At 44.2% G+C, this 18,171-nt stretch overlaps 1 protein-coding gene across 1 annotated transcript in view; it reads left to right on the top strand.

Annotated features, from left to right (window-relative positions):
- The window catches only part of LOC133069908 (deleted in malignant brain tumors 1 protein-like), a 74,458-nt gene that overhangs the window by 45,665 nt on the left and 10,622 nt on the right, over positions 1-18,171 (top strand). Inside the window, exons 17-19 of the mRNA XM_061161351.1 lie at positions 873-1,184; positions 4,231-4,372; positions 4,494-4,531. Coding sequence (XP_061017334.1) covers positions 873-1,184; positions 4,231-4,372; positions 4,494-4,531 — 492 coding nt within the window. The remainder of the gene's footprint in view (positions 1-872; positions 1,185-4,230; positions 4,373-4,493; positions 4,532-18,171) is intronic.

Here is an 18,171-nt window from a genome sequence, read left to right on the forward strand (position 1 = left end):
TTTCCACTTTCTTTAACTGCCTTCCCTTTCATAGAGTTTTAGGTCAGAAATGCCCCTGCATTACTATGGGAGGAGATGTCCCTGCAGGAAGCACCTTCCTCCGCAGCCTCAGGCCATACAAATGGCTGCTGTCGAAGGAAGGGCTGATGAAATCCAGGCTCACTTAGCAAATCTGTGATTGGAAAGTGAGAGGAAAGAGGCTGTGAGATGCAAGGATGGCTTGTGGGAACCAGTATGAAAGCCAGCATCCAGAAAGGCTGGGATGGGAGTACCTGGCTGACCCCACATCTCCACCCAGTCCTGCTGTGAGCTCCCCTTGGCTGTGTTCTGAGCATATCCAATCTCGACTCTTTTTTGCAACACTGCCCTTTGACCATGGGGAGCAGCCTGTGATGACTGCCCTTTATACTTCCCAGAGCATCTTTGCATGTGGTGACACCTGATCCTGGGGACAACACAGATGCAAATTATTGTTCTTGTCACTTGATCAGTACGTACAAGGCACTCAGAGAATCTTACACACACACACACACATGTCCACACACCAGTTAGTGTGTGCATGATAGCTTCTCATGAAAAAATCCAACAAACCCTGTGAGTGCCAGAAACCAAGACATCACAGCAAGAAGGGGCAGCTATGCAGGGAGGCAGAGCTCTGGAGCAGCTGGCTAAGGAGCAAAACCATTTGTTAGCCAGCTGTAATGCTGAAAAAACAAAAAGTTATACCCAAGGTGAAATTAAAATAAAATGAAGGCGGGGAGTAGATTTGTTATCATCCATGGTCAGTGCCCAATTTCCAACAGATACTGGCTCTTCCAGTGGCCTCTCTGGATGAGCTTTGATGGAGGTCATTGTTTGGATTGTCCACCAAGGTTTGGGCCTGCGGCTGGCCGATGGGGCAAGCCGGTGTGAGGGCCGAGTGGAAGTCTGCCATGCCAATACGTGGGGCACCGTATGTGATGACAGCTGGTCCATCGAGGATGCCCACGTGGTCTGCAGGCAGCTTGGCTGTGGCCAGGCCGTGTTTGCCCTCTCAGGGGCCAGATTCAGCCCCGGGGTGGGCAGCATTCTCTTGGACGATGTCAACTGCACGGGCAGTGAGTCCTCTCTGGCGCAGTGCCCTCACAGCGGCTGGTTCACCCACAACTGTGGGCACCATGAAGACGCTGGCGTTGTCTGCTCAGGTGAGCACAGGTGTCTTCTGGGCCAGGCGCGGGGCTGCCCAGGCCAAGCCTGGAATTAGCACATTGAGTCTGGAATTCCTCCTTGCCTTCAACCTTCCACCATGTTCCAGATGGCAGATTTCTATTCTAACTCTGAAAGATATGCCAGCTGTCTAATATACAGCTAATAATATATAATATAATGGGAGGACACCATCCAGCTTGAGTGTCTGCAAAGATTAACCAGTTGTAAAATAAAGAAACTAATAGTACTTATCTCACAAAGCTGATGGGTGGATTAAGTGAAACATTCCATGTAGCATATGTAGTCAAGCATTTGGCACATTGTCAATGTACAAAAAGAATCCTCCTGTCAATGCAGGAGATCTGGGTTCGATTCCTGGGTCCAGAAGACCCCCAGGAGTAGGAAATAGCAACCCACTTCAGTATTCTTGCCTGGGAAATCCCATGGGGAGAGGAGCCTGGCGGGCTACGGTTCATTGGGTCGCAAAGAGTCAGACATGACTTAGTGACTAAACACACACAAAAAAACACAAATGTACAAAAACTTTATTTTATTGTTGGCAGTGGTATTTTGGTTGCCAAAGCAAACTCTGTCAGAATCACTAGCTCAGAGATTTTAGCCAAGTGAAACAGCCCACAGCTGGCTGTGAAAATCCAGAGGAGGCAGCCCTGGATGCTTCAGGATGATTGTTTACCAGGCCTGTTGAGCAGCATGTAAACTGAGACCGTGATCTTTGAACCACTCCACCACCCTGGTTTCTATTAATCCATCCTCCTGTTTCCTTTATCTCTGCAGATTCTGCAGTTGCTGGGAATCCAGGTACTTGTGATCTCACATCCATTTTACTTGCTGATTGGTGACTAGCCATCTGGTGCAGAGTCCCCACGCTGGAAGACTGGGGACTGGGTCTTCCTTCCCAGTCTTAACTTTCCTTAACCACTGATGCTCTGAGCTCCTGACCTTTCCACCCTCCCAGATTGTGAAGCTGCTCCCCAGTCCCGTTGGGGGCCCTGCTTTGCACCCAGAGGAGAGGCTGTCCTGGGTGTTAGCATGTTGATGTGTCATTGCTTCCGCATGTGAGAGCTGCATTTCAGTGAGACTCTGAGACACTAGTTCTTGACCCAGAATGGTGGTTCATGCTGCAGAGGCCATGGGAGGCCAGAGACAAGAAGGTCTAGGGGCAGGTGGGCCTGGGCAGAAGTGGCTCCTCCCCTGGGACCACCCCTACCTGGGGCCCGGGATGCTGCCCCGGAATTCTGTGGCACTAACAAGATGCCCCTGTCCTAGGTGGCCATATCTGCATGATCCCAAAGTGAATGTGAAAGTCACTCAGTCGTATCTGACTCTTTGCGACCCCATGGACTATATAGAGTCCATGGACTTCTCCAGGCCAGAATGCTGGAGTAGGTAGCCTTTCCTTTCTCCAGGAGATCTTCCCTGGAGATCTGGACCCAAGGATCGAACCCAGGTCTCCCGCATTGCAGTTGGGTTCTTTACCAGCTGAGCCACCAGGAAAGCCCAACAACACTGGAGTGGGTAGCCTATCCCTTCTCCAGAGGATCTTCCTGACATAGGAATAAACCCGGGGTCTCCTGCATTGCCGGAGAAGGCAATGGCACCCCACTCCAGTAGTCTTGCCTGAAGGATCCCATGGCCCAAGGAGCCTAAGACTTTCACTTCACTGAGAAGGATGTGAAATTTCATTGTGCTTGTTTGTAGTGTCCTCATGGTGAACAGTTTTTCTTTTTTACTCCATAGCTACTTCAACTCCTGGGGAACAGTCACATGTTTACCAACCAATAGGTATCGTTTCCATTCTTATATTTTGTATCTGCTTTTCTAAGGCTGGTGTCCCGCCACTAGTGGCCAAGAGAAATGTAGTCAATATTATTCTCATAGTCCTGTATGGAATAAAATCTGCTCATTAAGGGAAGGTGTAGGGACCTTTTCAGGAAGAACAAATAACCCACCTGCCCTCAGTCATGGAAAGGCCTTTTTAAGGCCCGGACCCACACAGGGCTCTGGTGGGGCCTTCTCAAAGGGGAAGCCCCCCAACCAGCCCCAAACTCTGGGGCTCAGAATCTGAGGATCGACTTCACCTGCTTTTAATTCAGGGCCCATTGTCACTTGGCCAAATCCTTTACCTTCTTGAGCAATGACACCATCTCTTCTGCTACTCATTCGCCTAACCTCTGACTTCCTCCATCATTCTCCAATGAATATAGTTTTCAAATTCAAGAAAAGTGAAAATAACTGTGTCCTGAGAATTTCACAATATACTCTGAGAGATCAGGGCTAGAAAAGCAAAGTCTGAATCCTAAACCTTCAGCTGAACTGTGTTTAATTTTGAGAGAAACAACATGAGAAATGACACCCCAGAGAGGATGAAGGCTGATTATTTTTATTTATTTATAATTTATTTATTTGGCCATGCCATGCCTTAGCTGTGGCATCTAATTCCTAGATCAGGGATTGAACCCCGATCCCCTGCATTGGGAGCACAGAGTCTTAGCCCCTGGACCACCAGGGAAATTCCCAAAAGGTTGTTTTTAGGTGTGTGTGTCTCCTTAAAGTTGCTTTCCTGATGACTCAGTGGTAAAGAATCTGCCTGTAGTGCAGGAGACTCAGGAGATGCTAATTCCATCCCTGGGTCGGGAAGATCCCCGGGAGAAGGAACTGGCAACCCGCTCCAGTGTTCTTGACTGGAAAATCCATGGACAGAGGAGCCTGGTGAGCTACAGTCGGTGGGGTAGCAAAGAGTTGGATGTATCTGAGCATGCACGCATATGCATACTACATCTCCTACAAAGCCAGCAAGGTGACTCATGTTCCCATAAAGACTGCCCAGTGAGGAAACCTTTGTAGAGTCTGTGCTAAATTTCAGATACAGAAAAGCAGTCCTTTTCTTTCCTCTGTGCATGTCATTCCCCATGAATGTATGCAAAATACCCGCAAACTGGGGTGGATTCTCTAGCTGGAACATCCTCTCATTTGAGAAGGGAGGGAAGCTTCTCAAGCTGGCCTGGCCCTGGTCTCCTGTAGATCTGCCCATGGTGAGGCTGGCCGGCAGCAGGAGCAGGTGTGAGGGCTGTGTGGAGATCCACCACCACGGCACCTGGGAGACAGTGTGTGATGACCCCTGGGACCTGCTGGCTGCCCGGGTGCTGTGCCAGCAGCTGGGCTGGCAGCCCTGAGGAGCAGTCTGTTTGGCGATGGCTTTGGCCCCATCTCCCTGGACCACATGCAGTGCGCGGGCGATAGGCCCACCTGAGCTGGTGCCAGCACCTTGGCCTGTCTGGCCACAGCTGTGGACCCCACGAGGTCGCCGGGGCCATCTGCGCAGGTACCGGACCTTCCCTGAGATCCAGCTTCCTCCCCAAGCAGCAGAGCCCCGTCTGCCAAGCAGGCGGACCCCACATGGTTTGGGGCTCCAAGGCAGGCAAACGACTTAGGAGGAATCTTGAGTCCCACCAGGGTCCCCCAAACACAAGGTCAAGGCCCCTTTTCAACATTGTTTCAGCGGACCTCTGGGTCATTCCTAGTCTCTCTTCATTTGTTGATCTACCCAGTGCTTGAGGTAACACCCTTGAGTTCACTTTAGAGTCCAGTCTCTCCCATCTTCAAGGAATTGCCAGGTCCCCTCTGTAATCCACCCACTGGGGTAGTTCACTGTACTTCCTTATCTTTGCCTTGAAATGATCTGTTGTGAGCTAAAGCTGACTTAGTAGTGCTGTGTTGGGAAATTTCCATGAACAAAACTGGGGTCCTCTCACCTATGCCCCTTGTGAAAGTGTCAACGCTATTTCTTTTGGCCCCAGTGATTTGAGATAGTTTCCCTTTCTTCTTTTGCTAATTCAGCCCAATTATGCACTATACGAAATTGCCAGAAATGTAAAATAGAAAAGGAAATCAGATGAAATGAAATTACCCACTGCCCAGCTTCTCTTACTTTTATAGAGCAAAGATCAGAAGAATAGGATTTAGTTCATCCATCCATTCATTTAACAGATGTTTACTGAGCACTTTGGGCTTCCCAGGTGGTGCTAGTGGTAAAGAACCTGCCTGCCAATGCAGGAGATGTACGAGATGTGGGTTTGATCCCTGAGTTGGGAAGATCCCCTGGAGAAGTGAATGGCAACCCACTCCAGTATTCTTGCCTGGAGAATTCCATGGACAGAGGAGCCTGGGGGGCTACAGTCCATGGGGTCACAAAGAGTTGGACACCACTGAGCACATAGGCACTGAGCACTTTATATTCACCAGACACGATTCTAGGTGAATATAATAATGAGAGCAGCAGACAGCCATCCCGCCCTCAGGGTGCTTACATTCCAGTGTGAGCCTTCAAGATTGCGTCTGTTTCAGCCATGATAAATCATTAACAAGAATAAATGAACACTGAATTGGGGCTCATAACACCCTTTATTGTGTTACAGAACCACTTTCTCCTAACATTTAGACAACTTAGTACTATGTCATAAACTAGTTTGTTGGATGAAGATGAGAAACCAATGTTAGAAACCTCAAGTCAGGACGAGGAAGGCTCCTGTGTGTGTGCTCAGCTGCCTCAGTCGTGTCCGACTGTTTTGAAACCCCATGAACTGTAGTCCACCAGGTTCCTCTGTATATGGAATTCTCTAGGCAGGAATACTGAAGTGGGTTGCCATCCCCTTCTCCAGGGGATCTTCCTGATCCAGGGATCAAAACTGTGTCCCCTGCATCTCCTGCTTTGTTGGTGGATTCTTTTGCCCCTAGCCACCCTGGAAGCCTAGGAAGGTTCTTAGTACTTTGCAATTCTAGGAAATGTTTTCTTTTTACTGCATCCAGGAAACAGGCTTTCTGATCCATCCAGGGAGGTCACACTGTTCCCACAACAATAAATGTTTGCTTCCCACTTCCTGCCTCATGCATCCCTGTCTCTGTTCCAATCTCATCCAAGCAGCCTTTATCTTTAACATCACATTTCGGGTCATTTTGTATCTAATTTGCATATATGAGGTACTAATCTTTAAAATATTGGGTTGGCCATAAAGTGCATTGGGGTTTTCCATAAGCTGGAACCGGAAAACCCGAATGCATTTTGTGGCTAACCCTATAAAACAGTATCTTCTAAATTTCTTATAAGTGGGTGAGATTTTTGTTTGGATTTTATCTTATTTTGGTTTCTGGTTTGTTTTTTTCATTTCAGTGTCAGCCACAGAAATAATCACCTCACCTGGTAATTTTATTTTCTTGCTTGCTTGATATAAATTATATATGTATAGGCTGCCTTGCATATGATTAGGGTTAAAGTTTATACCTCATATGAAGATAAGCATCAAGCTCATATCAAACTAACATAAAATACTCATATATTTCTTGAGTAATGTAGTAAATTGGATGGATTATGGGCCTTTGGTACATAGGACAGTGTGTTCAATGTGCTTCTCAGTCCTTGGTGCCACATTAGAGAAATCAGGAGCTTTGTTCATACTCCCATCAATGTTCACACATTTGGGAATTCAGTGAGTTAATTTTTTTAACAGTTATAGGACTTCAGGCATCTCAGGCAAAAATATTCCTCTAATCTGGGTTTTCAGGAAATAATAGAGTCCCACGTCTCCCATGTGTGTTTCACATTATAGCACACCAATCCCATGATAGGCAGATTTTTAAAAAGCATTTACGGGACTTCCCTGGTGGTCCAGTGGTTAAGACTCTGCGCTTCTGCTGCAGTAGACAAGGATTTGATCCCCAGTCCGGGAACTAAGATCCCACATGCTGCATGGTCAAAATAAAAAGCATTTGCATGGCTAAATAAGTTGAAAGTGAAAGTCACTCAGTCGTGTCTGACTCTTTGTGACCCCATGGACTATACAGTCCATGCAATTCTCCAGGCCAAAATACTGGAGTGGGTAGCCTTTCTCTTCTCTAGGAGATCTTCCCAACCCAGGGATCGAACCTAGGTCTCCTGCATTGCAGGCAGATTCTTTACCAGCTGAGCCACAAGGGAAGCCCAACAATACTGGAGTGGGTAGCCTTTCCCTTCTTCAGGGGATCTTCCTGACCCAGGGATCAAACCCAGGGCTCCCACATTGCAAGTGGATTTTTTACCAGCTGAGCCACAAGGGAAGCCTGTAATAAGTTGGAGAAATACAATACCCTTCTCTTGAAGATTCAGTCTATTAACTTGTTAAAGTTCTGACAAGCCCTACCATAAGGGATCTTCTTTAAACTTGGCTCAGTCCAATGTTTCTCAAACTTCTTTGACTGCTGAAACCTTCCAGGTTTGAGTAGAAATGCAGTATCACAAAATTTGGCGCCAGCAAACCTGGGATTATGTTCTGGCTCCAGCTTTAAACCTTTGGGTGACAACCTGGCAAGCCCCCTTCCTTCTCAGAGCCTCTGTTTCATCATCTGCAGAATGGGAGGGTGGCTCTTGTCCTGACAATTAAGTGGCATACACCCTGGCAAGCTCTCAGTGATGGGAGCTTGGTATCACATCCCTGAGGGATGTGTGTGCTGTCACCTCCTGGGAGCTGCCTGGTTCTATAGGTGAGCAACTCATGTGTCCTTCTGTAAACTTCCCTCTTGTGGACACTAGGGATCATCTTAGGACCTGAGTTGATCAATATACTATACAACCAAGCAAGTTGGAGAAATACAATCTCAACCCAAGTCAATTCAACTCAAATATTCTCTGAACTGTAAACAGTTATGTAAGTAGCTCACGGTTCCTATTTTTAAAGTCTTGGAGCCCTCTACCAAACTTGGTAGAAATGGACGTTTTATGGAAAATCAGATGATGGAATAGATTTGTCTTCTTGTTGGATCTTTGAGAATCAGCTACCACATCTCTTAGCCAAGGACAAATTCAGTATCGCATCATCACAGTGTAATATCTTTACAAGAGTCAGAAGAAATCTTAGAGATTGTTCAGACCAGTTTTGACCTGTGGATGGGTTTTGTTTCAGACAACAGAATTTTGCCTATGCGAAGTTTCATTCTTTTTAATACCACATTTTAAAAGTAGAAGATTTCATATAAAAGTCCAGATATCAAGCTCTGATGGGGAAGCCAGAGGCTGGGAAATACAAGCATGAATTTTCACAGGGCACCAATTGTCCAGGGCGGAGCGGGAAACGGTTTCCCTTTATGGGCACATGCTGTCTGTCTCATTTCCTGCTGGCCCGTGCCAATTATTTCTGGACCTGGAGTCATCTCCACTGGGATTCTTGGTGCCTCTCAAATTTTAATGTGTCTATAAATCACCTGGAGATCTTGTTAATATGCAGATTTCGATTCAGTTCCTTGAGCAAGAGTGAGGGGTGGGGTTTTAAATGTCTGCCTTTCTCACAGGATGGTGCAGAAGCTTCTAGTACATGGACTCGTTTTTTCAGATGCATCCTCTGAAGCTTGGAGATGCAAAGGAACTTGTCTAAAGTCACCTGCCTATTTACACACAGAGAAGAGACTAGAATCCAAATCTCCTGGGTCCCAGACCCAAGTACCATCTCCCCCACTATTTATTTCCCTTAGCTTAATGAAAAGGAGAACAGGAGAATCAAATAGGAACAGAGCATAATCAAATATGAACAAGACTGGGGCATAGTTTATAAGCAGGGTAATTCTTTTTAAAAATTTTACCGATGAACATGATTGATAAGAACAGCATTTAATTACAGTTTTCTTTAAACTGTGCTTGTTTTGACAGTTCCTGCCTCAGTTTCAGCCACAGATTTGGTCCTTACAACTGGTAACAAGTTCCTGCTGATTTGTCCTGTTACTAACGTTAAAAGATATTGATGTGTTGAAATTCTACCTAAAGAGTACTGGCCCAGGGGTCACTTGGCTGAATTAATCCCTTGGAAAATAGACTAGAATCCAGAAATTGACAAATATACAGTGAAGTTGAGGTCCCAACATTCAAGTAAAGCACTTGTATACACGTGGGAGTGATCCAGAGTCTACTTTTCATACTTCCTACACACACATTGACAATTGGCTCTCTGATCTCCCTGCTGACTGTGTATTATAAGAGACAACGGATTAGGGAGGGGGTGCAGAGACTGAGAGGGGAAGACCTCCTAGAAGAGCCACAGTGGTAAGGGCAGGAAATGCTAAAAGACAGCCACAGAAGGGTTCAGAAAACCAGTGTCACCAGGCTTTCTAAATATCACAATATGAAGCAAAAATACCCACTAAACTCAGCATCCTTTGAGACACCTCCTTAATGCAACCTTGAACAGCAATGGTTTCTTCTTAATGAGCCAGAATCATGCAAGTTAAAATATGACGAAGTATCTTCTGTTTAAGAGGACAGGGAAACTTATTTTCTTTCAGGAGAGTTTTAATTTATAACAGCTCATGTGGGGTTTTTATTTTTGCCATCCAAAAAATATTTATTGAAGGATAATTGATTTACAGTGTTAATTTCTGCTGTGCAGCTAGTGACTCAGTTATGTACATATAAACATCCTTTTATATTCTTTTCCATTATAGTTTATCACAGGATAGTTCCCTGTGCTATACAGTAGGACCTTGTTGTTGGTCCATCCCATATATAATAGTTTGCATCTGCTCACAACATCCCTCTTGCCATTTTGCCAGAGGCTCCGATATTCTAATGAACAGAAGATCTGTATTTAAGAGACACACAGAGAAATGTACAGTTTATCTTGAAGAGATAGGATAAGAGATAAACTTTAATTAGAAAACCAAAAAATAGAAAAAAATTAACACAGAATACAACAGACAATTTGACTTTGGTACTAAAATGGCCATAGGGGTCAATTATCATTGAATAGAAAAGATTTAAGTTCAGTTCAGTTCAGTCACTCAGTCATGTCCAACTCTTTGTGACCCCATGAATCGCAGCACTCTAGGCCTCCCTGTCCATCACCAACTCCTGGAGTTTACCCAAACTCATATCGATCAAGTTGGTGATGCCATCCAGTCATCTCATCCTCTGTCATCCCCTTCTCCTCCTGCCCCCAATCCCTCCCAGCATCAGGGTCTTTTCCAATGAGTCAGCTCTACGCATGAGGTGGCCAAAGTATTGGAGTTTCAGCTTCAGCATCAGTCCTTCCAATGAACACCCAGGACTGATCTCCTTTAGGATGGACTGGCTGGATCTCCTTGCAGTCCAAGGGACTCTCAAGAGTCTTCTCCAACACCACAGTTCAAAAGCATCAATTCTTCGGCGCTCAGCTTTCTTCACAGTCCAACTCTCACATCCATCCATGACCACTGGAAAAACCATAGCCTTGACTGGATGGACCTTTGTTGGCAAAGTAATGTCTCTGCTTTTTAATATGCTGTCTAGGTTGGTCATAACTTTCCTTCCAAGGAGTAACTGTCTTTTAATTTCATGGCTGCAATCACCATCCACAGTGATTTTGGAGCCCCCCAAAATAAAGTCTGACACTGTTTCCACTGTTTCTCCATCTATTTGCCATGAAGTGATGGGACCAGATGCCCTGATCTTAGTTTTCTGAATGCTGAGCTTTAAGCCATCTTTTTCTCTCTCCTCTTTCACTTTCATCAAGAGGCTTTTTAGTTCTTCTTCACTTTCTGCCATAAGGGTGCTGTCATCTGCATATCTGAGGTTATTGATATTTCTCCCGGCAATCTGGATTCCAGCTTGTGCTTCTTCCAGCCCAGAGTTTCTCATGATGTACTCTGCATATAAGTTAAATAAGCAGGGTGACAATGTACAGCTTTGACGTACTCCTTTTCCTCTTTGGAACCAGTCTGTTGTTCATGTCCAGTTCTAACTGTTGCTTCCTGACCTGCATACAGGTTTCTCAAGAGGCAGGCCAGGTGGTTTGGTTTTCCCATCTCTTTCAGAATTTTCCACAGTTTATTGTGATCCACACAGTCAAAGGCTTTGGCATAGTCAATAAAGTGAATTTAACTCAGATGACCATTATATCTACTACTGTGGGCAAGAATCCCTTAGAAGAAATGGAGTAGCCATCATGGTCAACAAAAGAGTCTGAAATGCAGTACTTGGATGCAATCTCAAAAATGACAGAATGATCTCTGTTCGTTTCCAAGGCAAACCATTCAGTATCACGGTAATCCAAGCCTATGCCCCAACCAGTAACGCTGAAGAAGCTGAAGTTGAATGGTTCTATGAAGACCTACAAGACCTTTTAGAACTAACACCCAAAAAAGATGTCTTTTTCATTATAGGGGACGAGAATGCAAAAGTAGGAAGTCAGGAAACACCTGGAGTAACAGGCAAATTTGGCCTTGGAGTACAGAATGAATCAGGGCAAAGGCTAATAGAGTTTTGCCAAGAGAAAAGATTTAAAACCACCTAATAAACATATGGTAACCCACTCCAGTATTCTTGCCTGGAGAATCCAATGGACGCAGGAGCCTGGTAGGCTACAGTCCACGGGGTCAAAAGAGTTGGACACTACTGAGCGACTTCACACACACATTCAATTAACATTTAACTTCAGGTCAATGCCTGATAACAGAGAAATGACTGCAGTATGTACTTCCACTTTGGTTGACTGTTGTGTGTGTAAAAACATGGTAGTACAGGAACACAACTCGTGTGTTTTTAATTTAGGTACTTAAACTTTTATTCAAGAGGGTGGGAAACAATTAGTTCTCACACTTAAATTTTTCCAACAGCAAAGCCTGGTTAATGAGATAATAGGAAAGGCAGAATTGTGTATATTAGAAAAAGAATAAGAACTTTCTGATCCACTGACTAACTTTCCTATTTGTGTTTTGTATTCAGGCATCATTCCAACCTCAGCAGAAGTGACTCCTTCACCTGGTAATGCCCTCTGCCCACTGCAAATGTAGACGGATGAGACAGTAAGGTTGCCTCTGTCATGCCACCAGGGCCAAGACCAGGACAGCTCTGGGGGAGGTGTATTGTCAGCTTGTTGTCTTTTGAGCAGAGTGCTTAGTCTGGGCCAGACCCTGCACCAGGCCTGGGGACTTGAGGGGTCAGGAAGGCAGAGAGGGTATCTCCCTGGCCAGGTCAGCTCACCTGTCATAGGTTCTCATAGCATCACGCAGCTCTCCTTCATAGCACTTGTCACAAGAGCAGTTTTGTAGAGCAGGAGCAGCAGCCATACTTAATTTTGCTGATTGCCCCACTCCAGCATTTAGCACAGTGCCTACCAGAATAGATAAATGAATCAAGACTTATTGACTAAATAAATGAAGTCTGTGGTTTCTGTAGGCTTCCCCAAAGGCTCAGTGGGTAAAAAAAAAATTGACCTGCAATGCAGGAAACTCAGGTTTGATCCCTGGGTTGGGAAGATCCCCTGGAGTAAGAAATGGCAACCCACTCCAGTATTCTTGCCTGGAAAATTCCATGGACTGAGGACCTGGCAGGTTACACGACTGAGCACACATGCATGCACGCATGGTTTCTATGCTCCAGGGACAGAGAGAAGAAAATAAGTTAACAGTACAACTATTTCTTGCCATTTGGCAAGTTTTGATCAATTGTCTTTTCTTATCTCCAGCATCTCTGAGTATTGCTGTAACCACCTCGACAGGTAATTTTGATGTTATTTTGGGCTTCGTCCATCTTATAAATTATTTGCTTATAAATTGTCTTATAAATTACACACTTATAAATTATTTGATTTTCCAGTGAGCTCGTTAAATAACTGTTTATGTCATGATAAATTCTTTGAAAGTTTTAAAATATGTTTATACTGACCTGACTCAAAAAAGACCATACTAACTGCATGGGCCAAGGGGAAAATTAGTCCAGCCAATTCAGCCAAACACAAGCAATGAGTCATTTGCTGGACTGACTGGTGGTCGAATGTCAACTGTCCATGAAGGGAGCTTCTCCTGAACACCAGCCATCATGTAGGTGTTGTCAGACTGGTGGAGAGCCAGACCATGGCTTTAACTGATCCTTCTGAATGTTCAACCAGCATTCAGTGAAGATGGCCACGAGCCAAGGTAGTGAGGGATGCAGAGCTGACCAGGGTAACAAAGAGCTCTCCTCTTGGATGTTAGACTTTGAGTGATGCTGTTATCTGAGGAGTTACTGTGTGACTTTGTTTTTTTTCCTCTTTCTTATTTTTTAAATTACGAAAGTATGATAACACATTTACAGGAGACTTGGAAAGTCCAGGACAAAGTTACATATAGTTCTACTATGTATTACAATTATTTTTAAGTATATAAATTAAGAGTTTTAGTTGGAGTTTGAATATCAAACTCTCACAAATTAATAGAATGAATATACAGAAAACTAGAAGGATATAGCAGACCTGAAAAGCATGGTGAAGCAGTTCAGCATAATTTAAATTTGTACAATTTTCACACAAATAGAATACAAATTCTATTCAAGTTGCCACAGACTGTGAGCTTGGAAATATAGAACATATCCAGGAACATGAAACAAGGTGCAAAAATGTCATGGTCTAAAGGTATTGAACTCATACGGAGTCTGTTCTCTTATCACTATGGAATTATGTTAGAAATCAGTATCAAACGATATTTGAAAATAACCCACATGTTTTCACCTGTCTGACTTTGGACTTAATTTGACAATTAGTGTTAGAGATTTATTTGGGTGGAGGACAATAAAGAAGATGCTCTACTCTACTCCAGGTGTTGAAATAAAGCAATTATAAAATAAAGCATCAGAGTCTGAACCAAAATATGGCCTTTATTACTGATATACCTAAGAGATGCAGGGCATCTCTTAGTATGAGACAAATGGACTTTTCATACTCTTCCTCACCCTCAGTCTATATCTTGAGACAGCCTACCTAGGGAAAGTTCCAGTCTGCAGAGATCACCCTTTCCTGGGTCACTGCCTCCCACTCATTTAAGGGGAGGCAGGGAAAAGCAGGGCTTCCCTGGTGGCTCAGAGGTTAAAGCGTCTGCCTGCAATGCAGGAGACCTGGGTTCAATCCCTGGGTCAGGAAGATCCCCTGGAGAAGGAAATGGCAACCCACTCCAGTATTCTTGCCTGGAGAGTCCCATGGACGGAGGAGCCTGGTGGGCTACAGTCCACGGGGTCACAAAGAGTTGGACACGACTGAGCGAGTTCACTATCACTTATGGAATTTTGTTAGATGAACACTGTACAATGGAGAAACTTGGACCAATGGTTGTTGCCCTCTGAACAGGTAGCCTTCAAGAGAGGAAGGGAAGGGTGGCCAAGAGGAGGCCCAAGGAGTAGAGGGGTGGCCTGGGGGCAGTAAAGCATTTGGAGATGCCCTGCTATAGCTCCTGTCTAGACAGTAGGCAGACAAGCCAAGTCAGTCATGCTGGTCTTTGTTGGCCATTTTTACGTCTTCTGTATCTTATAGAAACACGTATGGCTGGTAAGTCTGTCTTATTGCTGCCTTCTCTTTGTTCATCTGCAGCTTCGTTGTCAGCCAGTGTGACCTCCACACCAGGTAAAACACCGTCTGGTGTCCCATAAGTGTCTCTTCTTGGAGTTCCATTTATCAAACTAGGCTGTCGCATGGATATTTTGCACCCAACACTGCCTCAGTAAAAACAGAAACCCAGGAATCTTCTCCACTGGTATGTAAGCTTCTTCATCTCTTTTTCTGCAGATCTCTCTTCAGCCTCAGCAGATATGACCTCTCCATCTGGTAAATGCTCTCTCACTGTGATGTTTAAATGAACCAGACTAGCTTCTTACTTCTCGGGTCCTATTTAGAAAACAAGCCCACTTAATGACCACAAAGTAAACCCCAATGAAAAGACACATGAAGTGTCTTTTTGTCTCCTTTCTAAGTATCCTGTTTCCTTTGTTCAGGCACAGATGTGTTCTCAGCCTCAGCAGAAGTGGACACCCCCTCTGGTAATGTTTTCTACCTGTCACATTTCCTAAGTTCAAACTCTCCTGTTTCTGTTTAACAAGTGAACATATACATAGAATATTTTGTCTACAGAATAAGCCCCAATGTAAACAGAAGTCCTAGCCTCCTTTTCACAGAAATTAAGCTTCATGTTCTCGTTCACGCACAGACACAGAAGTGGTCCCCACAGAAGGGAACACCTTCTGCTTGTCACACTGGTCTTGATCGGATGTGCCCAAGAGACTTGAGGGCTGGGGGTCCACGCCTCCACCTGCTGGGTCGTCATGTTATGATTCAAGTGATGCTTTGACCCCTCCACCCAGATGCACCCACTAGGGGACGACTGTGATTGTGTCGCTTTTACCCATTCACCACGTCCCTGGTGGCTCAGACGGTAAAGTGTCTGCCTACAATGTGGAAGACCCGAGTTCAATCCCTGGGTCAGGAAGACCTCCTGGAGAAGGAAATGGCAACACCCTTCAGTACTCTTGCCTGGAAAATCCCATGGACGGAAGAACCTGGGAGGCTATAGTCCATGGGGTCGCAGAGTTGGACATGACTGAGCAACTTCACTTTCACTTTCTTCTGTTTTCAACCACACTGTTTTTGAAAACATCATTCCATCTCCTTTTCACTAATACTCAAGTTTGATCCTTCTTTATTTGCAGATATGACTCCCACTTCAAGCGAAGCCCCTTCTTCACCAGGTATCTCTCTGCTCTTTGTAGTAGCTCTGTGAGTGGCTTTCTGAAAGAATCCAGCCAAGAAGAGAGGCTTCCTGTTTCCCTAACAGAGGAGGGGAGAGGGGACAGGAGAGGCTAGGGGGGCTCCAAGCCACTCCCAACCCCCATTCCTGAGTCACCTCGTGGAGCCAGAGCGGATGCGACTCCCACATCTTATGCCCTGAGAGGCAAAGGGGTGTCAGAAGAGTGTGCTTTGGGGTCTCATGGGTTTGAATTGTGGATGATCCAGGCACATGTACAGGGCCTCCCAGGTGGCGCTAGTGGTAAAGAACCTGCCTGCCGATGCAGGAGATGTAAGAGATGTGAATTTGATCCCTGGGTCGGGAAGACCCCCCCCTGGAGGAAAGGCATGGCAACCCACTCCAGTATTCTTGCCTGGAGAATTCTATGGACAGAGGAGCCTGGCGGGCTACAGTCCATAGGGCTGCAAAGAGTTGGACATGACTGAAGTGACTTATCATGCACACGCACTCACAGACGTGTGTAAGCTGAGTCTCCATGTCCTCACCTCTAAAATAGTGATAATACTTAGCTGGCATGTTTGTGGTAAGGATTAGAGTCGTAAATTATAAGACACATTGTAGATGCTCATAATGGGAATGGTTGTTAACCTACCTTGTTAAAGACCAACTTCACATACACTGTTTTACCCCCTGCATGCACAAGTCCACAAGATAAATAAGCAGAGTGGATTCTATTATATACAGCTTAAAACAGTCTTGTTTTCAAAACCTTGTGGTCTACAGCATAAAATTTCAATGAATTCAAATGCTAATGCTTTCTTTTCACTAGAAAAAAATTTTTTGGCAGCCACAGATCTGATTTCAACAGAAGTGACATCATCACCTGGTAACGATCATATGCCTGTTGCTAGATTAATCCTTAGTTTTATAGCAGTTTATACAACCAAACGCTGTCATAAAGCCCATTGTTACTCTTCCTACCTTGCCTCCTTCTGAATATTTTCATATGGGATTGCATCTCTTAGATATGGTCTTTCTCTTATCTAAAAATATTTCTGAAATCTCACTTGATTTTCTTCATTTTCAGCCCTTGTAAAAATCTAATGCTTTTGAATTCTTCCTTTCAAAACTTCAGTGCATTTACAAAATTATTCTGACCATTGAATAGATTATTTGATAACTATCGGTTAAGACTCCATGCTTCCAAAGCAGGGAGCACAGGTTCAGTTCCTGGTTTGGGAAATAAGATCCCACATGCTGCACGGCACGGCCAAAAAATTTTAAAAATAAATCAGTAATTTGATTTTTGGAAAATAAAAAGCCACACAACACTACTTGTTACATTTTGACGCAACTTAATGGACAAATAAATAAATAAATAAAACCTAATAAACAGTATTTTGGCTCCCAAACTAAAAACTTTTTAAAAAAGCATTAGTGTCTAAACGTAGAAAAAACATTTGGCTCATTTTCATCTTTGAATATATATATGTGACTTCAAAGATATGCATATTTTTAAGCTTGTTTTTTCCTTTTTTTACAGTTTCAGTAGGTGAGGAAATGACCCCATTACCTGGTAATTTTTATTTATTTCTAAGCACTAAAACTATCATATCATTATTAATACTGTTATTTCTTTTTCATTGAAATTTCTTACCCTTTACAGAAAACTTTATAGCTTTTAGGTGTGTATGTGCAGGTACAGATGTGTGCACACACATACATTTTGTAGGTTAGAAGCCCCGATTCACCACTCACAGCCTCACTCAGATGTTTGCCTTTATTCATAGTTCAAAGAAGAGTTGTTATCTTGCTTCCAGTACCTTAGTAACATATCAGATTAGGAGAGCAACCATCCTGGACCAGGGTATTTCAGTCACAGAGAAGCAGATGCCAGAGGTGTTTATTAACATTGACTGAGCATCTTCTATGTGCTGGGCAGAGCAGGAAATTGAAAAATAGTCCCTAGCAACTAATTTATATGAAGGTAAATCATTTTATACACGTTAGTGGGTGTAGCACCACCAACATAATATAGGTTTTCTTTTTAAATTAGTTTTACTTTTTACATCACCTTTTTTGAGGTATAATTATGTACAGTAAATTGCACACATCTGTGAGTTTTGTCTAATGTATACAGCCGTGTAAGCACCACCACAATCAAGATCTAGAGCATTCTGGGACTTCAGTGGGGTGTATGTGCACTTAGTCACTCAGTCGTGTCCCTCAGTTGTGTTCAGTGATGGTCCGGTGGTTAAGAGTCTGTGCTTTCGATCCCTGATCAGGGAACTAAGATCCCACATGCCTCAGGACGAGGCAAAAAAAATTTTTTTAATTAAATTAAAGAGATCTAGAGTATTTCCATCCCCCCGGAAAGTTCCCTGATGCCCCTATACAGTAAATTCTTTCCACTTCCCCCAGACCAACTGATCTGTTTTCTGTCACTGTAAATTAGATTTGGTTTTCTAGAATCTCATATAC

The sequence above is a fragment of the Dama dama genome, chromosome 15 (genome assembly GCF_033118175.1).
Source record: "Dama dama isolate Ldn47 chromosome 15, ASM3311817v1, whole genome shotgun sequence".
NCBI lineage: Eukaryota > Metazoa > Chordata > Mammalia > Artiodactyla > Cervidae > Dama > Dama dama.